Source organism: Osmerus eperlanus, chromosome 1, assembly GCF_963692335.1.
Source record: "Osmerus eperlanus chromosome 1, fOsmEpe2.1, whole genome shotgun sequence".
Classification (NCBI taxonomy): Eukaryota; Metazoa; Chordata; class Actinopteri; order Osmeriformes; family Osmeridae; genus Osmerus; species Osmerus eperlanus.
In genome coordinates, this window is record NC_085018.1 from 2,346,553 (window position 1) to 2,373,244 (window position 26,692).

General features: G+C 43.9%; 1 protein-coding gene and 1 pseudogene across 1 annotated transcript in view; one reads left to right on the top strand and one right to left on the bottom strand.

Moving 5' to 3' along the window:
• Nucleotides 1-26,692, bottom strand: part of LOC134030353 (uncharacterized) — a 125,984-nt gene that overhangs the window by 4,139 nt on the left and 95,153 nt on the right. Inside the window, exon 9 of the mRNA XM_062474035.1 lies at nucleotides 2,797-3,576. Within this exon, the coding sequence (XP_062330019.1) occupies nucleotides 2,797-3,576 (780 nt within the window). The remainder of the gene's footprint in view (nucleotides 1-2,796; nucleotides 3,577-26,692) is intronic.
• On the top strand, nucleotides 7,458-9,426 carry LOC134008720 (C-X-C chemokine receptor type 4-like; annotated as a pseudogene).

Here is a 26,692-nt window from a genome sequence, read left to right on the forward strand (position 1 = left end):
ATTTAACCTCCCCTTTTCTTTCTCTCTCTATCCTACTCCTCTCTCCAACTTCCTCCACTCTCTTTCCCTTTTCTATTATCCTTCTCTCTCTCAACCCTCCATCCATCCAGAGAGGGGAAGAGGGGGTTTAGTAAAGGCTACTGCAGGGAATTCAAGTGAGAGAGACTATGTTGAGGTGAGATCAGTCCTGTGAGGGAGAGAGAAGCATACCTCTCTGAGGCCCTTGACATGTGTGATCAAACCTCCCTGAGGCCCTTGGCATGTGTGATCAAACCTCCCTGAGGCCCTTGGCATGTGTGATCAAACCTCCCTGAGGCCCTTGGCATGTGTGATCAAACCTCCCTAAGGCCCTTGGCATGTGTGATCAAACCTCCCTGAGGCCCTTGACGTGTGTGATCAAACCTCCTTGAGGCCCTTGGCGTGTGTGATCAAACCTCCCTGAGGCCCTTGGCATGTGTGATCAAACCTCCCTGAGGCCCTTGACATGTGTGATCAAACCTCCCTGAGGCCCTTGGCGTGTGTGATCAAACCTCCCTGAGGCCCTTGGCATGTGTGATCAAACCTCCCTGAGGCCCTTGGCATGTGTGATCAAACCTCCCTGAGGCCCTTGGTGTGTGTGAGAAGTGTTAGTTCAGCTAGTTACTAGTTATGTATAATAAAAATACAAAACATTTGTTCAGTGTAGTTAAATAAGGAGTCACCAGACTTCCTGAAATGATTATTTAAAATATTTTATTAATCATTTTCAGCAGGCAGACCTTTCTTCAGGTGAGTATATATGCATGTTACACCTAACATATTACACATGGTTGAAAACCAAACAATACAATAAAAGCACAAAAAAAAACGTTTTTCAATTGTTACGTAACATAATTACAATATTTTTTATGTTACAACATTGTTTTAATGAAAATGATTACAAAGGTTTTGTTTATGCTGTTAATAAGAGGAACGAAAAAAGATCTCAGAACTATGCAGTGCAGAGAGGAGTGTTCCATGTGAACTAAGACTGTTTATACTTTGTTTTAAAATGTGTTTCGGTGCTCTGAGGACAAGTGGACAGGTGAGACACCAGCGTTCACATCATTCATCTCCAAGGTGTCCCAGGTGACCACTTGGGTTCAGATGTTGTTGTTACAGCCTACATCACTTCCTCTATCGTGAGTCAGTGACATATTTGTTTTGTGTGGTCTAGCTAAGAAAACCATGTTTAAAAATGTCTGAAGAACTTGCATGTTTCTTGTATGAGCTATTCCAACTGTTGAGCTTGGCAGGATATAGTAATGTACCACTAGCAAAAGACAAGACAAAAAAATAATGTTAGAAAACCAGGGGTTTTCGATGACTTTCTTCCCATGACATCCTTGTAGGGGCATCAGGTCACATTATACTGACACTATAAGAGAGAAGTGGTCAAATGCTTCAAAGGCCATCGTGTGAGTCCCATGTAACTGATTTAAGGCAACTCAATTACTCTTCATTATTTATGTTAAACTTCAGTTGAAACAAAGTGAATTACAGAAAGTAGATTACTATTACATTGTTTAAAGTATATCTAACACAGTTGCAATAAGTAAATGGGATGAATGCATGCTTTCAGATTATATTCTTCATTGGAATTTACTTCTTTAAATTAGACATTTTTGACAAAATCCTTGATAAATTCACGTGTTCACAATTTCCAAAATAAAGGTTTGGAACATGTCCCAGAATACAATTATAATAGATTAGACCCACTACATTACTGATATTGCAAACAGGAATATATTCATAGAACAGAAAAACAATATAAACTTAAGGTAACTGTAAATATTTGTATACCTTTTCTAGATGTTCACTTTTACAGCTTCTAATCTGCACCACCGAAACGTTTACCAAACCATGTCCTGAAACCACCGTCTTTGTCTTTCTCTTTTTCATCGGGGAAGAGTTTCTCATTATTAGACACCTTCTTAATCAAGTCTGCTCCTTCCCGGCATTTGTTTAATCCCTGAATTCGCTCCAGGAATCCAGGCTTGCATTCTCGTTTCTCAGACTCAATCATCAGATCAATGTAGTCAGTGGCAGACAACGGGTTTGGTCGAAGGACAATCTCACCAAGGCGTTTCCGAATTTCTGATAATTTCTTGATGTCATTCAACAGAGTTTGTTGTGTTTGTCTGTAATCTTCTTCCAGTTGTTGAACAATTTGAGCTGCTGTCAACTTTGCACCACATGCCGTTTCATACTTTTCCTTCAGATGTTGATATGTTCTCTTCTCTTTTGTTGTGCTGTAGACAAACTTGTATGGCAAATTGGAATGATGGCTCCAATGGCATTTTCCTGGGCAGCTAGTGCAACTGCCTTTAGTCATTGCAATGCACTTACTTTTTTCACGATCATTGATACGAGAACAGCCTAAATGGCAAGTGAAGTTGCAATTCCTGCATGTTGTGGTGTGGATTCTATGAAGGGGAACTTTTACTATTTTAGGGACGTCCACCTCAAACTCAAAGTTTTTGTTTTTCTCAGCATCATCTCTATGGCTCTCTAATGCCTTCTGTGTCTTTTTAAACTTGTCCAGATTTATTAGCCCCACTTGGATAATATGTTGCAGTCCTTCTAGAGTTGTTTCCAGGTTCTTGCGCTCTGACAATACCTCCTTTGTCAGCTGCAGAGTTCGGGCTTCCAAACAACTTAACTGACAAAACACGTTTTGTATGCTGACAGTGCCCATTTTCCAAAACATTTCATCGAAACGTAACACTTCATCCCTGTCATCTGTCCCTGCCTCATCATCTGTCCCTGTTTTATCACCTGTCCCTGCTTCATCATTAGAAGCAAACAAGGCAGAGTTGTTGAATTTGAGGCAAATAGGAATGCCTTTTTTGTTTCGGGCACATGGAATGTTTGCTTCTTGAATAGCTTGTAACACATGTGGAACCTGCCCATCAGCAAAGGTAGCAAGGAGAACAATGTTGTCTTCAATGTCTTTTCCAAAAATGGAAAGAATCGAATCAAAAATGTACTTCTGAGTTGGAGTGAGTCGTACCAAAGCGGACTGGGTCACAAATCCCACTGCATCAATACTACTAATGCCATCTTTAGCAGAAAAGAATTCTCTCACCTTGTCAACAATTTCTTTATCCTTCGCAATGCCTCTTGTGTCCCCAAATCCAGGGGTGTCTATGATAGTTAAAGAAAAGTCAATTGCAAAATCCTTGCAGTGATTGATCTGATAGGCTGTAATCTCAGAGGTCTGACTGTGAGCCTGTGATTGATCAGACTCCTTAGGTACCAGTTCAAATCTGACTGGATCCTTTTGTTTTACACCCAGGATATAGTTGATCATCGCATTGATGAGTGTTGTTTTCCCTGAGCCTGTTGCTCCCACAAGCATTATAGTTTTGTGTGTTCCCGAAAGTGGTGTGCTTCCAAAGCAACATTTACGACCGACTCCAGTATTGATAACAGACATATTTAGATTGTAAATATCAATGTTATTCTCCTTTCTGGACAACTTGTAAAGATGCGTCTTCTCTGACTTCGATCTGGCAATTCGCTCCATGGCTGTGGTTTTCTTTGTATGGGTTTTTCCTGCAAAGAAATAACATTTTAAACACTGGTGAATACCAACTACAAAACTCTTCTCTTGAATAATTAAGGTATAAAACATGGTTTCATATTCAGTGGATCACATGAGTTTACACAGATCACTGCCCCCCTCATCCCAAAATAGTGTTGACAAATGGGACCCGTACAGTGGCCCTAAAGTGCAAATCACACCCACTAATCCCCCAAATGAAAACACTCCCCCAAATACGAGTCAAGGCCCCCCAATTGGATGACTTGCTCACCTACCCCCAATACAAAGACACGCTCCCCCAAATGGGAAACGACATTACATTAACTCAAAAACACATTACATTAACTCAAAATGGAAAGGGTTGGTACTACACTTTGATCACGGAATGCATGCAGTAACTAACAAGAAATAAGAAATTGATCAACAGAAGTACAAAATGCAATAGCCTGACAGAGAGTTACGTGCACCAGGACATTTGTTTGGCTATTGAAGCATCCCTCTGTAGTTTATATTGGAGCTGGCATTTTCACATTTTGTTGTTTTTGACAATGTTGGGGCATATAAATGTGCATATAAAGGCATTATCTATTTGAGTCTATTGCCTTAAGTTTTAAGCTGATCCTGTTTTTTTGATAGTGTTGATATTTTGATATTCAATTTGCACTTTTGTTTTTATAATACTGCTATACAGCTCTGGAAAAAATTGAGAGACCACTGCAGGTTTTTTTTTTCATTTTTAAAAAAGTCAAGAAGGACAATTTACAGGAACAGAAGGGTTAAATTTAAGAGGCCACTGCATATTTTACCATTGTGTTCCTCACTCAAGATCTTCCTTCTCAAAAGCAAAGAAAAAGATGCAGTGGTCTCTCAATATTTTCCAGAGCTGTATATCATATATTTGATGTGAATTACTAGTTCTGATGTATTATAAGTTCACAATATATCCAAAAATATTCTTACTTTGTGTTGATTAATTTAATTAAGTGTTTAAATATTGATTATTACAAACTTGGGGAAAATTAATCGATGACCAGCCCTAATATATAGATTATTTAAATACCTAAATGGACCAGAATAACTCATACATTTTGTCAAATTATCCTTTACTTCTCATCGTAAAATCTTTTAAATGTGTGAGAAATACAAGGTGTTGCGTGACAGCGTGAGAAATGGTAAAAATACTTGGGAGCCCTGGGAGCGTTTAGATACCGAGGGCTGACCGACGTGCACACAACAGTGGTTGATGGTTGGACCCCCAATGGTGGAATCATCTCCCCACTTCCATCAGAGACACTGAGGGCCTCATTTAATAACACTGCGACCGCAGCTTAATCTGCGCCTTTGCCCAACCGCAAATAGCGGACGGTGTATTTACGCATTTTGCGTGGTATTTATCAAACCAGATCCTCGTCGGGCAATCAGCGCCCATTAGTGTTAATTAGCGCGCCGTTAAAATACGGGAAAAACGCCTGCATGTTACTGCCACCATGGGTGATTCGAGGAAAAGAAAAAAAAAAGTTCAGCGAACAGGAGCTACAAATATACACACCCACTTTCCCTTATCTCCCAGCAGCGGTAATCTGCGTTTTTACTCAAGTGCGCTGCCTTTGTAAATACGGTCTTTACCCGCTATGTCACGCCTGAAATGGGCGCAATGCTGTTAGTAAATGAGGCCCTGACTGTCTCGCCACCTTCAAGAAAAGGCTAAAGACGCACTTGTTCCGGGAGTACAACGGTACTTAAGAATGATTTGCTGGACCTGATGTTAGTTTCTCCCAGGAACACAATGAATCTTATTGAGGGACTTGTTACTCTTGTTGGTTAGTTGTAACTGATTGAACTTTTTGTAATTGCTGTGAATTATATTATTGGGTGTGCTTTGCCTTTGTCAAGGGCACAACCTTTGTTCTCTCACATATATATTATTATTGTGAGAATGCTGTTCTCACTATTGTTTTTCCAACTTCTTAGTTCTTCCGTAGGTTTTTTGTCCTTTAACTAGTCCTGCATAGGGGAGAGCGGGGGCGAAAGTAACGCGGGACGAAAGTAACAAAGCAATTTTCTCAGAGCCCTGACTTCATTTGCATTCCAAGTTATGACAGCACCTTCATCGTTGCAACGATTAATAAAAAAGAATCATGTAGACGCGTTTATTGAATAATCGCATAACTAATTACACATGTAAACGGAGTAATCGTATTATTGGTATAAACCGACAATTGCTAGTAATCGGGTTTCTCATGGTCAAGTAAACGTACCAATCACCTGTGTGAGAGACTGAGTGGTGCGTGTCTGTCGTTACGGTGATGGAGCAGCTATGATTGCTAACGCGCTGAGGGCAGAGAATAAGAGAAATGTATCTAGAATCCACACCTCAAACAAGATAACCTAGACGCACAACTGTACGTCCAATCCAAAATATAAGGATATTTTCCGAGACCCAAGACTCTGCCGAAACCAGAGATATTCTTTATATGACTGTGCAGTCAGAAATACGACTCTACCTGCAGTTTCAAAAACGTGTTCCTTCTGCTTTCCTGGTGCTTGTTTGTTTGGTTGCCACGGCGATGGAGCAGCTGTGATCGCTAACGAGCTGGGCAGAGAGAATAAATAATGTAGCTAGAATCCACACCTCAAACAAGTTAACCTAGACGCAAAACTATACGTCCAATCCAAAATATAAGGATATTTTCCGAGACCCAAGACTCTGCCGAAACCAGAGATGTCCTTTATATGTCTGTGCGGTCAGAAATACGACTCTACCGGCAGTTTCAAAATCTTGTTTCTTTCGCTTTCTCTGTCGAATTTTACCCACCTCTCCATTGAAGTTAGTCAGAGAATTTGAAAGGCTGCTCTCGCTTCAAGGCTCATAGCTGAAAATCTGTAAATGTGAGCTCTTTAGTAGTTACATTGGCTGAAAGAGGACAATTTTTCCTACATTTTAAGGTATAACTTGTTTCTGTAAGTTAAACGATTTGTCTCGTCCAAGATCACTCTTTCGATTTGTGGCGTGACAAAGAGTAAAAACGTGGAGACCATGTCATGAGCGTGGGAAACGGCGTAAGCTGTGGGTCCGGGGGGCCTCTCTGTGTTTTTACGCTGCGGCGGCGGCCGCGGCGCAGTCACACACGGAACCGAAGACCATTTGATTTTGCCGTTTTTTGACACGAAAGTATCTGAGACTTGGTCCTCGTGAGGATCACTGTCGTCTTTGTCTTCTTCGGACGCCGACAGGTCGCGGCGTTCTGCGTTGCGCTCTTCTCCGTCTTCTCCGCCTTCTTCTTCTTCTGACACATTCTCTGCATGGCGCTCTTCATCGCCTTCTTCTTCTTCTTCTGACACATTCTCTGCATGGCGCTCTTCCGCGTCTTCTTCTTCTGACACATCCTCTGCCTCCTCTTCAGTCAACCTGCTCGACATTTGCAAACATCTGCTGTAGAACTTGCAGCGCAGTAAAATCATCAGCCATAGCTGTGTGAATCTAGACGACGGCTGCTGGCCTGACCCTAACCCACTGAATGTATGTAAGTAGTAGCACTTTCCCAGACATCCTCCTCTCGCACTCAATGTCCAAGCGCTCAGTATTCGCTCATTTAGTTGCAGGGGTGGGTGATGGGCGCTCATTTCCTCCGACAGAGACGGTGTGGGGGGGGGGGGACTCATTTGTCCGACTGAGATGAGGAAGTGTATTCTTCCAACCGGGATGAGGAAGTGAACTCATTTATCCGACCGAGATGAGGAACTGTATTCTTCCAACCGGGATGAGGAAGTGCATTTCTACCACAGAGACGAGGGGGGGGGGGGGGGAACTCATTTGTCCGACCGAGATGAGGAAGTGTATTCTTCCAACCGGGATGAGGAAGTGTAGTCCTCCTACCAAGACTAGTATGGGCTCTGGGGGTGAATGTGAGAGATATTAAACTCCACTGAAGGGAGAAGTGTACTCAGCTCCGCTCAGCAGAGGAGACAGAGACCCAGGCTCCTCTCAATCATGTCCTACTATGAGGTATGCGGCAAGGTCTTATTCAGCGTTGTTGTTGTATTTACGTATCTATGATTTGTAGGTGTACATTGAAGGTCATTTTACAACTGCTCCCCAATGGAAGGTCCCACAGTCACAATGTGGCAGGTCTGTCTGGTTATTTGGGCTTTATCTTTAGATAAAGGATATTTATAAAAAGGATAAAGGATCATTATAGTCTGGAAAGTTGGTCTCAGCAAATAGAAAGATGATTGTACAACTTAAAAAATATATGTTTGGTCAAGAATCTTTTCAGTTCAATTCAGAACAGTCATCATGTCATCCTTTTTTATCAAGGCAAGTTATGGTGGCTTATGGTGAAACTGCTTATTCTATCTCACTTCATCTACCAGTGTCTTTCTATGTATCTCATGACGGTTGCCATCTCTCCCCCCATCCTATCCGTCTCTCTGTCTCTCCCTCCCTACAGCATATTGTGTTTGACTATGACATAAACGACACTGGTTCTGGCGACTTGGGGCTGGCTCTGGAGGATCCGTGTGACCTGGATCAAGTTATAACCCCTGACCTCCAGAGAGTGTTCCTCCCTGTGGTCTACGGCTTCATCTTTATCCTGGGCATCACTGGGAACGGCCTGGTGTGGATGGTGCTTGGCTGCCAGCGCAGGTGAGAATAAAGAAGACGATGACAAAGATGTTATATTAGTTTAGTCCTTTAGTAAGTTTAGTTAGTCACTTTGTACATTTTAATCTTTTGAAAAAGAAAGAACGAAAGATCCGTACATTCGTTTATTGTATGCACCTTCCTGTCACAGTAAATTCCTTGTTTGTGTTACAACACATTACATGGCGGATAAAACACATTCTGATTCTGATGTAGAAGATGACACACAGAGTGGTTTCATCTGATTGTCCCCAGGTCAAAATTGAGTCTGACAGACCGCTACCGACTGCACCTCTCTGCTGCCGATCTTCTCTTTGTGCTGACGCTCCCGTTCTGGGCAGCGGATGCCGCCCTGACGGACTGGCGTTTCGGATTAGGCACCTGTGTGGCCGTGCACGTCATCTACACGGTGAACCTGTATGGGAGTGTGCTCATCCTGGCCTTCGTCAGTCTGGACCGCTACCTAGCTGTGGTCAAAGCAACAGACGCGCACACCTCACGCACGAGACAGCTACTGGCACGGAGACTGGTGTTTGTAGGTGAGCTACATCTCTAGCTTCATCCCTCTCTCTATCTATATCTCCCTCTCACGACGTGCCCATGCTTCAGATGTATGCACAGGGGTACATGTTCACTTGTATTCTCCATCTCCTGTCTCTGCAGGGGCAGAGACAGAAGCGCAGAGCTGTCAGGACCACTGTGGCGTTGATCGTCTGCTTCTTCCTGTGTTGGCTCCCGTATGGTGCTGGCATCACTGTGGATGCCCTCATGCGCCTAGAGGTCCTTCCCAGGGGCTGCAGTCTGGAGGTGGTGCTGGGTGTGTGGCTGGCGGTGGCTGAACCCATGGCATTTGCCCACTGCTGTACGCCTTCCTGGGGGCGGACTTCAAGAGGTCCGCCAGACAGGAGGACTCAACACTCGGTCGCCTCATCTCCAGTATGACGAGCCCACCTCCTAGACGCCCAGGAACCTCTACTACCACAGAGTCTGAGTCATTTAGTCTACACTCCAGCTAACAGAATATGGGTGTGGATGTAGGTGTGGGTTGGATGAGGGTGTAAATGCTTTGTCCTATATATGGGAAGAGGGTAGTCTGCTGATCCATGACTTTGTCCCTTGTCTGAAAGATAAACTTTCTGTAAATAGGGTTTGTGGGTCACTGATGTTGTTGTTTTTAAGTTTGTTTATATACAATAAAATTTTGAAATGAAATGTTCTCACTTTTTGTCTTACTCTTCCTGTCTCTCAGAGTTGTCAGTATGTATGTGTGTGTGTGTTAGTTTCAATTATTTTGGAGGTGTTCACCCTCCCTCCATCCCAGTTAATGCTGGTAGTCTTGGATGTGTCTATATCACTGTCATCATCATCACACACACCAACTATGATTCAACTTTGACTCATGATGGTTCTAAACAAATGTATGTCAAAAGCACTGAAACATTATATTGAGAATTAAACTAGATTTCAGACTAGTGGCTTGGACCAGGTGTATGCTTCCTCCTCCTCCTTATTTTAGAATATACAAGGAGCAAAACACATTATTACAATGCCACATTAGTGCAGGGGGCTCACAAGGACCCGGAGACAGCACAAGGGTGATGTAATAGACAACGCAGACAACATAGCTGTGGTCAAAACGAATCAGAATTGATGTTTATTCGCCATGAAAGTTTGCACAGACAAGGAGTTTACTTTGGCAGGAGAGCCTACCTAGGCAGCCATTTTCGGCGCCAACTAGAAATTTACAGCATAACATGAGGAGAGAGGATGAGAGAAAAAGGCAACCCCAGACAATGCTCCTAGAGGAGTACAGTGTGGGAACAGACAAAAACCTCAGCACATAAGCACAACAACATTTACAAAAACATGTGACTTGCAACGGGAATTGGGGGGTAGACAAGCAGCATCTGGACCTGCAGCCATGGTAGGCGCTGGACACAGACCCGCCAGCCACCCTGGGAAACAAGCAGGCGAAGGCGTTGGATGGGGTGGGGGAGTGGTGATATCTGTAGTAGGTGAAAGTTAATGTGTGAGTAGGTCTGGGTTGGCGCCCTCGACCTAGGCCACAATCAGTCCGATTCTCCCTATGCAGATTGTGTCTTCATGTCCTCCATCTTCCTTTGCAGAGCCGCAAACTTATCCCTGTTGTAATCAATGCTGCGTTGTAAGTTCACAGTCTGAGCTCCAACAACTCTGCCCACCGCATCAATCATGTCGGGCAGCCTAACGGGGCTTTTGATGGCTGCAGCCGTTTCCTTGATTTTCCGATATACAAAGCCAGCGCTTATTCCAAACAGCAGAAAGCCTGTAATCATGGTTCCGAATATGAAGATGTCTTCAACGTCCGCCATGGAAAGCGCCGCTGGACACACCACACGCCAATTCTCCCACGCGTCCATCGTGTAGCCAGCTACGAACGTCCCGTCCGGACAGTTAGGTTCACCCGAACCCGAGCTTCTCTTCGAGAAGATGGTGTCAATTGCATTGAGAGACCAGCTAATTAGATCCATGCTTCTAGTTTCGGAGAGTGATGATGAGAGAGTATCTTGAGACAAGACAAGACACAGCCAAGCAGGGAAGATCAGGGAGGGGACGATAGAAAAATGCCACCGCCTTCGTCGAGAGCCAAAGAAGCAACCGCGCGAAGGATAGAGAAAATGTTTCACTTTGTTTTTTTTAGCATGAAAAGTTAGCACAACATAGCTGTGGTCAAAACGACATCGATACCACGCAAAGGATAGAGAAAATGTTTCACTTTGGTTTTTTAGCATGAAAAGTTAGTAAAACATAGCTGTGGGTCAAAACGACCCCGATACCGCGCGAAGGATAGAGAAAATGTTTCATTTTGTTTTTTTAGCATGAAAAGTTAGCACAACATAGCTGTGGTCAAAACGACGTCGATACCACGCAAAGGATAGAGAAAATGTTTCACTTTGGTTTTTTAGCATGAAAAGTTAGCAAAACATACCTATGGGTCAAAACGACCCTAAGGTAGCACAAGGGTTATTGAAGACCTTTCACAGTCGACATGATAACACTAGAGGAGGGGGTGTTTTTAAATCCACTTTTGGAATTCAGACAGGCTGTAACCCTAGTACCTAGTCCGTCTTCACGAAAAACACACCTCACACATCTCAGTAATTAATTATTTTGCACAACCACCACACACCTGGAATGTAACAACTGTCATATGCGTGATATAAAATGTAGCCATATGTCTCTGCATTGTACCTGTAAGTCCTATCATGGTATCACCATCATCGTGGATAGAGAATGTTACGTTGACGTTCTGTAAGGTTTCTTTCTCGTATTTTGTCAGGATCCTGTTCTTTACGAGGAGACAATCGTAAAACTGATCCATTTTGCCTGTTGATAATATTTCACTGCGAGTTGACGAATACTGTTCGGATGATGGAGAGGTTGAGATGTCCACATTAGTTATGTAAGTGACTTGGGTGTTTCATCTTGTGATGACTCCATGGTTAATATGTTGGTAGGTAGTGACAGGAGGGTTAGGTCTGTCTGCTTTATTCTTACTTTCTGGGTGAGATGGACTCTTCAACTCTTGTTATCTTGTACATTGTGTTGTGTCTGTATTGTTAAAGTTGTCATTGTGAAAGTGATAACAAACATTTCTGTCATTCACTAGGCATCTGATCGGTTGCTAGGTCTATAATTTCTTCAAGAATGATCATCTTGACACAGTCTACCACTGTCTCGCCTGCAAAGCTTCCCTGTTTGTGATAAAAAGTGAATGTAGCCTGGATAAATATGCACTGTCACGTGAAACCAATTCATTGTAAGTTTACATGTTGATAGACATAACCTTTTTATGTTGGTTGTAAGTGAATAAAACAAAATGTGATGTGGTACAGTTCCATTGTACTTTATTCACACTAACACATAGTACTTCAATCCTCTACATCGAGAGACATAATAACAATAACAAAACATCTACTACATAACAACTCAGACAGCGTCTGTCCTAGACAGCGTCTCTTCTAGAGGGTCTGACTGCTTTCTGTCTTCCTGCGGGCTATACTGACAGATGGGTTGTAACAACAAGACACTCAAGGTTATTTTGAAATGTATAATAACAGCAATATTATAAACCAGGTTCTCCAGAGGGCAGCAGACTGTCAACGTGTAGAGCATTCCAGTTCCAAGGTTGTTTCCCAACGTAGAATGTGAAGACTTTGGAGGTGGTGAGTTTGTTACATGAAGCTGGATTGTGAATTGTAAGAGTTGACACCCCTGCTCATATAGTCTCGGGTTGAGAGTGGCATGTTCACCACATCGGACGGTTCTCTCTGAACATCAATCGAGACTCTTTCATACTTTCCCTTTAGGACAGTGGAAGTCAACACCATGGTCACCACGTACATGATGTAGATTATGATATTGAACACAGCTATAGCACACTCCATATTATGCAATCTCTGAGCATCAGTGATCAAAGGTCGGTAGAGTAACTCCATGCAGCCCGCGATCACAGACATGAACAACTCAATGTTCATCATGATGAGACATGCCATCACAGTCCCGGTAGTGTTGGGTGACTCCAAACCCTTGTAAGAACCCTCAGAATCGTTGATTTTCCGTTTGCTTTTGGAGGCGAAATAACTAAGCACTATGCTCACGACCATGGCCAGACATCCGAGTGTGATGAGTGCTATTCCTGAGTGTATATAAGCATACTCATAGTCAGGTCTCCCCTCCGAGGGAGACCGATGAGCGGAGTCAGCATCTAGCCTGCCCTTAATCCTTGTACTGTGGTGGTTGTTGTTGATGAAGTAGAGAATGTTGTTAGGGATGGTCAAAAATCCAACGATCAGAGAGGTGATGACAGCTATGGTGGCCCCCAACTTGCCCTTGAACTTGGCTACATTCATAATGACACCGTTCGGCACCGCTGACATTCTACTGTTAAACAGATCCTTACTCGTGGATATCAGAGACTCAAAGCCTCTCATGTTTGGTTTCCTGAGACTCATGTCACTCAACGCGGGTCTGACTCAACTGTAATTCTGCAAACTTCAACCTTATGTTCTAGCAAAAGGATATGGTTGTTGTAGCAACGTAACAAGCCTGAACATTTAATACAATGAATCTCCAAAGACCCGCGAATGACTTCCGAAGCACGGAACCTGGTGTGCTGTATGCAAAGTCAACAGCCGATCAACGTTGGTATAAGGTCAAGGGTATCACCAAACCTCTGAATAGACTCAAGTGGTACAAAAAGCATTCGGTTGGTCACAACATGATAAACATGGATCTTTACACAAAACTTGTCAAGGACATTAATGACAACCCGGATAGCTCCATTGAGTGGGTTTCTGATTATCTAAGAAATCTGAACGTTCCAGAATCGAAGGTTGCAAAATTCAAGGAAGCGCTGTTGCAACTCGTTAGGTCTAAATCCCTGACTCTGTACCACTCCGGACTCCTATGGGACAATAGTCGTATGTCGATCAGAATAGGTGTTGCGGTAGACAAGGAGTGTAAGGACGTGTTCAATAGAAAAAAGACCATGTATGATGTAGGCCCTGTGTCACGTCTCATACTCACACAGCTGAAGGCTCTGCGTCTTACTCCAATTTGTGCAGGCCTTAAGGTCGCCGGTGTACCTAGACCGGATATGTTCAGCAAACCTGGATCGTACACGTATCATAACAGCTGTACTAGGGGCTGTAAGTCGATTTGCTACACGGGGGGGTTGTACACAGAGGTGGACCTGGTGGCACATGATACTGTTAAGGATAATGTAGCACTGTTGGAGGTCAAGACTAGGAACCGTGACATTCTAGACGCTGTCACCTTGAGACGATACAACACTCAGCTGTGGCTGACATGGGTGATGTTTTCTCTCACTTACCCCAGCATGGCAGAGCGGTCAGCTGCCTACCTGGTGATAATCAGACCGGGGACCAACCAGGTTACTATAAGAAGTTGTTCAAGGCCAACGATTTCTAAGAATATCCGCAAGACGTTCCCGTTGCTGAAGTGTTTTTGTTCCCAGGTACTTAACTGTCTCACTCCTATGTGTGTTAACATGAGAGTAGAAACTAAGCTGGCCTCCTCACTGAAAAACACTGTCTCCTGGTTAGACCCTACCGATTTGTGTTACAGAAACACACTTTTCAACCAGGAGAAAAGGATGAAAGTTGTTGAGAATTCAGATGACGTCGTATTGAAAATGCAGACAGTTACAAATCAAGATGAATAGTAATAATATACTCACATGTACTGTCCTAATGTTCCATGCGCAGGGGGTAGTTGTGAGCCTCCAACCCTGCAATAGTCATCCACCTGTGCTTATTATAAAGCACACTCACGGAGGACTCTAGTCAGTGTGTAAACAGAGCACATACCCAAGTTTAATTTCATTTTATCGGATAACATCATTTTTCTAGAAGGCGAAATGGGGTTGAAACACAATGCTATCCATGCAATGCTAGCTAACCCTCACCTAGCACCATTTGAATTGGTCAACAAACCTTGTGAACAACAGACTTGGACTCTGATAGATCATCTAATGGTAATCCACAAAGTCAAAGCTGTTGACTACATTAAAGATGATTCAGAGGCGTCAATTGTGAATATGGCCAGGAGGCTGGCGTCTCATTACAAATGGGAAGATTCAGGCAGTCGGTGTGTAGTGCTTGTGAAGGATGGAGCAGCAGCTCCGAAGCCGGCTGTGACAGAGGTCAGACAGAAACAAGACCCTGAGCCTCATATAAAGTTCTGCCGACGTAATCTGTGCGCCATTGAATACACCATGATGAAGATGTTGGCTGGCATGGGTATGAAAAACAAGCTGTTTCTAGTAACCGGGTCAAACGGAGACTCAGTAGAGGATGATATAGTCGAGGAAAACTCGATCAATAACCTGGTGTCGTTTCACCAAAAGTACTTGGACTGCCAGGAGTGTAAGGACGAAAGCGTAATTGTGACGACACCTGAAGATATGAAACCTCTTGAATGTGACACACCTGACGGTTGCCATACCGGCTCCATAGAAAGACCTGCCGGATTCAAGGGTGTATTCGTGGCGACTTTTGCGAATCCTGAGACTGTAGAAGTTTCTACATTGAGGGACGCCTGTCTGCAATGTAAGAATGTAGAAGCTGACATGTTACTCGTGGAGTTGGCAAACATTCTGGAAGGTAGCGTGACAGTTTGTTCCGGAGACTCAGACGCTGTGGCAGTGCTGATGGCTTGTGGACGCGAGGGTATTACTTTGAGACTAGAAAACAAGAGCTACTACGAAGATCTAGACATGTACAGTCTGAAATAGTCCTGAAAACCGGTCGTCCGAGTTTCCATTTAAGGAGATGACTTTAACTGACGATAGATTCCGAATGATGTGCGACATCACAGCTGAGGACGAACATCTGCTGCAGACGGCTCGAAAGCAACACGACTCATTCGAGGTCATTTTGGATAAACACGCCAAGGTCGACTTTAAAGAGAAGGCAATTAGGTTCTTATACCTAAGCGGGATCAGAGGCTCTGTGTATTCCACCTTCCTAGCTAAGTTTTTCAAGTTGAATGTCTGGAATATATTGGAGGATTGGGGAGTCGTCGAAGGTTGTGTCAGTAAAAATACAGTTGGTCAAATATTCAAAACACTAGACCTTACATCTGACAAGAGTGTGCTTTCAGGGTATGATTCGAATGAACCTCCGTCCACTGGTACGAAAAGGAAGATGTCATGTCTAGAGGAGAAGGTCGCCACTGAGCTTAACCTAGACAACAGCAGAGAACATGGGGTTGTCAACAATAAGAAGATGAAGATGTCATGTCTGGAGGAGAAGGCAGCCATTGAGTTTAACATAGACAACAGCACAGAAAATGGGGTTTTCAACAACAAAAAAGTCATGGATGGCCTCAAACGGTTAAGTACTGCGTACAGGAGGGGGATGGTGCCACAGGGTAGTTATGGACGTTTTTTGAAGTTGAAACAAGCCGGACGGCATTTTTTCATGCAAATAAAAGGAAATATAACACGAAATGAGACGGAGCAAATGGAAAAGGTGTTTTTCATGGCACTATGTGGCCATGGGGGCAGGGGTAAGGAGCCGTCCCATAGAAGGAGTTGGCTAGGATTTTACACTCACCCTCTTGCGTAGTGTAGTATACCAGATCAACCTCACTGATGTCAGGGTTTTTGAGTTTCCTTTTAAACTCAGCTCGTTGATTAAGATAGTATTCGACTGAGGAAGATAATACGGCTGGTACACGAACAAAGGCTCCTTGGGCCTGGTCGTACTTGAGAAGGAGGGATGAGTATTCAAAACCCTCAGCTTCCCAGTTGTAACACACCCACCCGGACAGATCGTGAGGAAAGTTCACAGGAGGCCAAGGGATGGTGGTCTCAGGTGAGATATTGAGAGCACACATGATGGATGGATACATGCCAGAGAAGTCAAACGAAAGCTCCAACCCCATACCGGGTCCGGAGTAGTGTAGGCCGGTGATAGGGTCAAAGACAGCACCTCCTTTCCACTCAGAGTTGTACTGGGGCTGCCATCGCTGACGACTGTTTAGTTCCATACCCACAGGTCCAGCTTTGACTTTGAGGCTATCAAGTCTAAACTTTAGCTGTGGGATTTGAACAGAATGGATACTCTGCACGAAACCTCCAAAGTTATCTCCTCTTCCATGTACAACAACGTCTATATTGAGAGTCGTCCTACATCGATGGAAAAGAGACGATACAGGGTTCAGCACTTTAGCCAACCTGGCGCAAAGTTGAGAATCGACCAAGTTATAGATGAGCACGGCAAAGAGACTTTTCCCTCCCATTGTAATCATCTTGTCCATTTTAGAGTAACTGACATCTGCCACCTTGCACAGTTTTCTGGCATCCTTTGGAGGTTTTTTGTGCAGCTCCCTAACCTTTGCTATTACAAAAGGTGTCACGTCGTTCAACTTCATGCTAGTGCATGCAAACTTAATCTCTTGAGTTCCCACCACCCTATAGAGATCTATGATGTTCATGCCACAGCTATTCATCTTGAAGTGTCCCAATTTCGCCTTCCCTTTGTTGAACTTGTCAACGTGGTCAGATATCAGCCGGAGTTTGTAGTCGGTTAAGGTTGCGCTCTGTAACACCGAACCTATACTATTGAGCATGTCCTTGTACATTTACAGGTAACGCACGTTTTCGAATTGGAAGAAAGGTAACACATCATCTGCCATGGCCCTGGTTACAAAGAGTCCATGCCAGGCTCGTAATAATGAGGAGCATCGTTTTTGGGTAGCACTGTTGCAGAGTTTGGTGTAATCCGAGTCAGCGTAGAAATGAACACGCTGTTCAATTACCCGCACGTCAAATTCGGCATTGAACACATAGAGGAGTTCTACACCGTGGTCATACAAGAGTCGGATAGTTGTCTCCAGAAGTCTGAGCTCTCCAGAACAGGGGTAAAACGAAATCCGTTTGACATCTTCTATACCGACTCCCTTGGCCAATTCGTAATCAGCTTCTAGGTTACGTTTTTGTGTTACCTTACATTTGTTATAGAGAACTATCAGGGCCTTTCTGTGGTGGTTGGGTGACGTCTTGGGTATATGAGAGTTGAGAATTACGAGAGACACACACGTCATCTCGTGTTGCTGGCCTGGCATATCGGGTGACAAAGTAGGGATGGTGACATTTCTACTCTCTTTCGGCAATTGCTTCCTGCCGACGTTTAGCCTCTGAACCAGCTTGGTTCTATATTCTATCATATCCGCAACCCTACTCTGGGTGCAGTATGGGAACTTGTAGGCAAACGATTCACATATTAGAGACTTATCCTGGTGGCATTTGTCAAAGACGGTCTCAATGTCCAGACACGCTGCCTTGTAGAAATATGGCATATGTTTACTGTCAAACAGTTTAGTCTCAACCACTGACTTGTCGTGATCGTAGATCAGTTCAGATGCTGACAGTGCCCCGTTCAGCTTGTTTGTAGGTAGGAAATACATCCTGCCAAACATAACACTGGAGCATAAAGCAGGCGTGTTACCATCTTGAGAAATGTAGTATCCCTTATCGGGACAAAAGTCTCCGAAAGTCAGCGCTCCTCTTACAGTTTCTACGTACTTTTTGGCCAAAGAAATGCATTTGAGTGGAAAGACTTGTGCATTTACTTTTCGTTTAATGTCATCGTGAAAAACGTGGATGTTCACCGGATCGGCAGCAAAATGTTGGGACCACTTTTTATGTACAACTTCCCACGTCTCTTCCTCGCCGTCTTGGTCTAGAATCAGGTCTAGGTCGTAACCCACAACAGGAGATATTTCAGTAACTTTTAAATGTACTGTGGTGTAGATGTTAGCATGTCGGCCCTGCACCACCAAACCTCTGCACAAGAGAGCCTCTTCTTGCTTGTGAAAGAGGATGGATTTTAATATCACCCCGACAAGATCATGTTCAACTTCAGGGTGGACGACTCTGCATTGAGGGTAGATATCAGGAAAGAAATCCACAAACGGCACTGCTTTCTGCATGATTCCAAATCGGTAAACTTGTGAGTTTTCTCCAAAATGTTTGTATATCAAATGTACACTCTTGTATGTGTAGCAAACATCCAAGCCTGAAACCGATCCATCTGGATGAACAGGTTCGAGTCAAGGGAAGAATCTACGTGTATATATACATCATCAAAAAAAATAGGGAGGAAGTCTCCAACCTTGACGGATATGTCCAGCTGTCATATAAGGGGTGTAGCTTAAAACCCCTCTTTCAAGGAATGACACTCAGTCTAACATGCATGTCTAAGGGTTAGGGAGGAATGACACTGTGCTCGTTTCGTAAGAGCGAAGAATCCCCACTTGCTAGTCATGGCAAATAAGAAAGGAAAGACTGTGTTAGTCGAATGTAACATACTGCCTCATAGAGAAGCGGATACCTCTGTGTTAGAAACCATAAGACTACCGTCCAATAGAAAAGCGTTATTCCTTGCAGTTGGAACAGATGTATTGTACGACAAACTGTCTGAAGAGTTGTCCTTCAGCGCGTTGTTGCCAAACGACAGGGCAACGTTTCAATTTCTCCTATACCTGACATATTGCTGCAAAGGGGTATTTCTCCAGGTGACTTTGGAGCATCCAGATTTTCGTAGCATGTCACCTCCCATCAGAGAAGACTTTGCTCACAGGCTTTTATTCTGTTTCGTTCTGGACAGTAGTGACGTCTGAATCGTCACTACTGGAGTAGTGACGATTCAGATGACACGGATGACCTAGCATCTAGCCACGGTTTACAAGCCAGACAGCCGACAGACTCCTATGACGGTGTGTCCAATAGCCAGCTGCTCAGTCTCATACACAGTGTAAACATGGATATATTCAGAAGAGACGACTCTGAGGATGCTGACAGCGTAGGGTCGTCAACAGATTTGACAAGGATTGAACTACAGGAGGAGGCTTTCAACGCCTTTATGCGACTGCAATTGGTTAGACAAAAGGCGTCATCCCTAAATAACGCAATGATAGTCATGCGAGACAATAAGGGAGAGCTGTCTTCTATCTTTGATTGGGTGGACATCCACAACGACGCACTTAATTCTAACAAAGTCGACAAGAAGAAAGTCAAGGACCTACAGGGTTCAATGTATACACCAGCCTGTCAGTCGGGGAGGCAAGTGGTCATGTTACCAGATACTATAATGGATATGAATCTCAAGGTTCTGGAAAACTCCATAGGTAGGCTTACGGACAGTGTTGGCGATGGAGAATGCAAGACACTGTTCATATCACTCCTCTCCAAACTCACAAGTGCACAATGTGTGAAGCAGAAAGTCATTCGAACTGGATATGACATGACCATGTTGGACGATAAGCAATTTGTGGACAATCTGAAGGCTTTCACAAAAGATCTTGACGGTTGCTCACGACTTGAGGATGTGAACATTAGAGGATTGTTGGTATTCAGATACTCTCTCGAGAAACTCATCAGCAGAGAGAACCCTGACATGTTCGTTAAATCGATGATCCACAAGCACATGCCTATCACAAAGGGTCGGATTGGTAAGGTGCTGTGTGACATAGAGAAGAAACGTAGGACACGGCGTATAGCGTCTTTACTGGCGACCGGACAGTGTTATTGCAAACGGTTTGGATTTGAATTTAGAACTGCAGCATGCCGCGGAGAGTGTCAGACTGCGTACTCATGTTTTTACAACTCGTCCCTACGACACCCCTTCATCGTGAGTAAAGAGGAGTACGTCTATTACTTTGCACGCCTCTACCCTCATCTGGGTAAACTGGAGCGCCTCAGCAAAGAAATGAAAGTCAAGTCAAAGTCAAGACGCAGGCAATTCGAGAGTATAGCAGATATGGTCTTCAACATCCTGATACGGCATCAATTCTGTGAAAACGAAGGTCTTTGCGATGTTATGGACAACGAACTCAGCAACTCCAGCTTGTCTCTCGGTTTTCACCTTTCGGAGATCCACGAATCGTTTTACCTCTCACCAAGTGATCAATGTGACTACTCGGAAAACGCTATCGTTCTCAATCCAGTGAAATTGTACGACGTTGCAGTGGTGAGCTACTTGTTTTGTGACAGTCTTCAAGTTGGAAGATTGTTCCAGGCATCGACAACATTTAATTACATCATTGTCAACACTGCGCCCAGGTACACAATCGAGCGTATTATGTTCTTCAACGTCACAGGTCCCGGAGAGGGCAAGAGTTACGCTAACAACGTGTTGAACTATCAGTTCAAGAGGGTAAAGGGTTGTATAGAAACACTGACGTCTTTCACCCCGCAAGCTTTCAAGTACAAGCAGAAGAGGAATTCTTGTGTGGTCATGATAGACGATGCTCATATAAGCCACGAGAAGACTCTGAAGAACGTCGATAAGGAGTCTAATGTGATCCCCAATACGTTCAAGAACCTGTTGGACACCAGCATACTGGAGAGTGATGTTGTGATAAGAGACGTAAGCACTGGTAAAGTGGACATCGTCAAGATTCACGCAGTGCACAATTGTGGATTTGTTTGGAACACCAACACACTGGGGTTTGTAAGTGATGCGTGGGCCGACAGATGTGTGATTATGGAATCTGAGTTCCCTGACCATGTGACACGAACACGGAGTACCAAGCAGGTACAGGACATGGTAGAGAAACTGAAAACTCAAATAATCAAATAACTGCAGTCTGTCTGTACAGACAAAACCTGATACAGTCCGCTACAATGATTGCAGAGTCTGATATCATGCAATTCAGTGTGAGCTTTGACATCGCTAGAGACGCTTGTGTAGCTGCCCTATATGCTAGTCACATTGTGTGCACAGGAATCGTCAGCCGCAGGGTTTCCTTCTGCATCAACCAGTTGGTGTTTGCTGAGGCCATGAAGTTGGCCTGTCACTTTGTCTTTGACATATGGATCCCTCCGTGGACCGACATCCCTGATGAGAAGGCTTGTCCTGACTTGAGGGTTTACATGAAGCAAATGGATGAGAATAGACTGAAAGCTCTGAACAAGTTATCATTCGGTCAGATCTGCTTGGAGACTAACGCTGTATACAAACTTTGCACAGCAGCCTGTCTACCGGACATATGTCCTCGGGTGGTTGACATACAGGGACGCTTTGCGTGCAAGGTGCTAGGGTACATCTTGACCCAGATACATGAGCAACGCCTTAAGACCAGTTTGAAAAATGGAAACTTGTGCATTTCAGGTGTAGATGTTATGTTTTTCTCAACGGAAGAGATCAAGGGTGGACACGCTGCAGCACACGAGATGTTGATGTTGTGCTCAACATGTAAAGTCCCACCTCGTGCTGGTAAGATAAAGACCTACAATCTGTGCACTTACAGGTACCAATACTAACACGACTCATAACAAGAAACTACAGTCGAACCATTACAAGAAAATAGGATCTGTCACCGTTCCACTTGAAGCTGTCTATGACATGCTGGCCCTGTATGCGCCAACGTCACACTCTGGCTTTTGGGAGCAGATCTCAGTCGCGATGATGGATGCTTACAAGAATGGAGACTTTCAACAAGTCAATGCATTTGGACAATGTTCTACTGACAGCAGCACTGAGCAGCAGCTTATATTGAGATTCACATTGGACTTCAACACTGACCCGATTTGCTCTGTGATATTGGAAGCTACATCGGTCATCCAACCCCTTAACGAACTCACTTTCAACAAGTGCCCTCTGGGAGGGGAGACATTTCAATGTTCTGCACCTTTGTATTACGGAGGGGTTATCCGAAGAATGATGTCTCCGAATTCCCCTAAGGAATCGTACGACAAAGGTCACCTGAAAGAATCCAGACTAGGTCCAAAAGGCACCTTCCATGGTCCCAGATTGAGCGTGTATTCAACAGAGTACTCGGGTGTACCTGTGAAAAACGTTAGCTCATTTTGTACTACGCGGACCGTCTATCATCAAGACAAGATATTTCTGAGAGTCAACCGTGATGATCGTGGTCACTTACTTGAACTAGAGGAGGATTGGGAGTGGAAGGATGCGGTTCAGGTATTCAACAATGTTCACAGAGTAGACACATTTTCCGTGGAAATGTTGAAACGTGACTATGCTACTACCATGATGGCCGTAAAGGGAGAGTTGATAACTAAAAGGCCTCGACGGTCAACAAAACTCATTGCCATGATAAAGGCTTTACACGATTCGGACGGACAAGCTGCGCTTGCTATGAGAAAGGGTACGGCGAGGCCAGTAAACAATCCACAAAACCGAAAGACTCAACCTCTCGAAGAGTCGCTCACTACAAGTAGCCAGCGACATAAAAGCAATGGCACTCAACACTACTCTGTGGATGAGCTTGCGGCAAAAAGGAGAAAAGTCGCCAGGGTGGAAGATCAAGAAAACTGAAGTCTCTAAAGTGACCTCTGCAAGTAATACAATTCTCCATAGGCGCTACTAGCTAGTTCCTCCAACCCACACCCGTCTAAGGTTAAGACCTGTGAAAGGAAATCCAACCGAGACTTGTCAACAATGCAACCGTCGTCCGAGTTACCTCCTTCCTCAAGTGTATATAACCCACTGTTTTACATACTTAAGGCTATCGGTTTATCAGAAGTTTAGAATGTCAGTGTGCACATCTTTCAATTTTTCAACTAGTCAGTTATACATTACACAGTCAGAGACGTACAACCTGGTGTGCTACTTGATTTAGATTTTTAATAGATCTGAGATTCGGATTAGTTTTGGATCATAAAACAAATGTATTCTCAACAGCAACACAAGCGATTGAGGCGGATCGGACAGCAATGTCGGATCGACCCTCTAATTTATAAATGTCTTAGAGTTATGGGAATGTCCCGGTTTGAAGTGTTCTTTCAGAAGATAAACTTCCACCAGTTCATTAGCATGTCTTTGGACCAGTACAAAGCTCACGGTGACGAGTTTGTCAGCCGGTACGCCAAACTGATTGATATGATAGAGGCGCTGGTAGACAGCGCCTTATGCTTGTCTGATCTTAATTCACATCCTCCTTTTGAGTCAACCAAGTCGAAACCTGATATACTTCCAGTGAAAGCAACAAGTTCAACCCGAGTGCTTACGAGGGACACTGAGGAATTGGACGAGAATGATGTTCCAATGCCGCACACTCTCCACAGTGGGACATCAGACCATGCCCCGTTGATCAGATGTGACTTTGTTTTTGATCAGCCGTCGGATGAAGACACGCAACTGTTGGACGTTTGTCCCCACCGAATTGGCGAGTGTGATAGAAATGAATCCTGGGCGTTAAACGACCTGACCATGCGGTAGTTTCATCAATGTGAAGTTTCAACCACTGTAATCACATGTGCCACCTGTACTATCAAAAATAAACTCAAAGACGATGTACACCATGAGGGTTTGTGGTTTAATTATACCAATACACATTACATCAACACTTATTTCACATGCATGTTAAACAGATAATAAAATACTCTATATTATAACGGCTACTTATGACCTTCTTTCTTCGACTTGATTCCTTTCTACACAAACAATGTGCACCATGATCATATACAGGTTGACAGCCAAGCCGGTGATCATCATTAGTGCATGGCGGATGTAAAATGTCAATTGTATTCGTAAAGAGAATAACATTGTGAAATAAACTCTGGATAGTATGACGTGTTATTGAATGTGATGTTGACGACGGCGTCCATTCTTGTGATACAGCTAAACACAAAGCCTATGATAATCTTGCTAACAATACAGAAGCCTTTTAGACTTCATGTCATGGAACTTGTCAACCGTCCAAGGGAGATCATTTATCCGACCGACAAGAGGAAGCTCTCATTTCTCCGACCGAGAAGAGGAAGCTCTCATTTCTCCGACCGAGAAGAGGAAGCTCTCATTTCTCCGACCGAGAAGAGGAAGCTCTCATTTATCCGACCGACAAGAGGAAGCTCTCATTTATCCGACCGACAAGAGGAAGCTCTCATTTATCCGACCGAGAAGAGGAAGCTCTCATTTATCCGACCGAGAAGAGGAAGCTCTCATTTATCCGACCGAGAAGAGGAAGCTCTCATTTATCCGACCGAGAAGAGGAAGCTCTCATTTATCCGACCGAGAAGAGGAAGCTCTCATTTCTCCGACCGAGAAGAGGAAGCTCTCCTTTCTCCGACCGAGAAGATGATATGTATCACACGGAGATTAGCTAACCTGACCGTTTATCCAACCAAGGACAATGACCAACATATAAATCCGAGACCCAACGGATATACTCACAACTGTCTATTAACCCATCTTAACACCAAGAGCGCTATATCAGAGTGAACCATGCAGACTTCAGATGATAACAACGTCGAACCTCGTCAAATGTCAGAGGTGCTGATGGTTCAAGGGGTTCCCAGGATCGTGACAGTCTCTGACTGTCAGCTAGAGACAGATGGCAATTCTAGCAGACATCCACATTTTTGGAGAAATGAATTCGACCTGCTAAACAACCCTCGCATCATGATCCATATACCTGGGACTTACGATACGTATAAGTGTATTGATTGTAACATAGTACTATCTGGCTACAAAAGAGGTAACCCTGGTTTAAATGAACATGTGCAAAGAGGAGGAGGACAGTGTCGTTATATCAGGACGATATACAGGGGTCGTGAAAATGAGCTTCTGATTTTACAAGGAAAACTTTGCTTCCAGCATGGCTTTGTCGCGTTCCCTGAGTTCTTGTTGTCTTCCAAAAATGGATACGTTGAAATTTTTGGGGAGGTGAGACACTGCAGCATCTGCACATGTCCGTTTGGAGAAGACCATTATATCGCATGCGAGGAGATTTGCAAACGCCTTAAGGTGAAACTGAAGAGTTTGGAAGTTAAGTCCAGCAACGATGCTCCTTTGTTCACAGGACCCTGGCGCTTGAACGACAACGGTATTGAAACTGATCTGAGTTTTTTAGCACACTTCACCAATGACTTCACTTTATTGGGAGAATCTGCCAACATGTATCATCGTCCACAGACGGTTGACACGCATACATGCTTTCAGTGTAATATCGATATCAACAACTTTGTGCAGAATGATACATTACTGGGTGAACACATATATCATGTCTACAACGCAGGCGGCCAATGTCCATACCTTGAAGATAGATTCAAAGATCGACGAAATGAATTGATGTCAAAACTGGGTAAGGAACGTTACAGAAAGGGATCAATCGCCTTCCCGGCTGGTATCACCAACGCTGTTTACGGGTTCATTACAATCGGCGGGGTGAACCGTTGTCTTGTCTGCAGCGCCACAACCATCCAGGGGGTATACCTATGCCCTTGGCACTATCCGCACTGTTCCGAAATGACCAAGTCTCTTACAAGTAAGCTGAGAATTATGAAATGTATAATATAATTACAGTGGATTACATACCTTAACCGAGACGGTATGTAGTGACCCTGACGCCAACTCAGAGTATCTTGTGTCAATGTAAGATTTTGATAGCACGTCTTCCTGTACGACAAAAAGGAAGCATTCTCAACTCAAAGTTCTGGCATGATACTTGCACGTCTGTACCACTGTCCTCTATTCATACTTGTCCCTGTACTTTATTAAGATAATGTCCAACTGTAGCAAACATGTCAGCATGAACGGTAGTTTAATTTGACTGTCTATGTTGTCATATGTCTATGACTGTTTCTGATTCTGATGTTGTTTAATAAAATACATGTACATTGGCCTTTTGCATTATTCATGTAGTTGGACGATGAAGGTGTATGCAACACCCAGTTGGGCGGGATCTTGACATTAGTCACTTGCTGTAAGTGAGTCTTAAGCTGCCAGTTAGACTTAAATTGTCAACTTAGATTTTCAAATTCTAGAGGAGTCTAGTGATGTCATCGGCGGGTATCTACACAGTATCCAAAGTCAACATTGAGGTGTCCAGCCCCAGGTGCGATGTGTTTGACACAGAGACTTCTCAACTCGTTAAATGCTTCCTAGGTGAATTTACAGGAGTGGTTAAACCTAGCTGGAAAGAAAAGGAACCTATGTCAACAATGA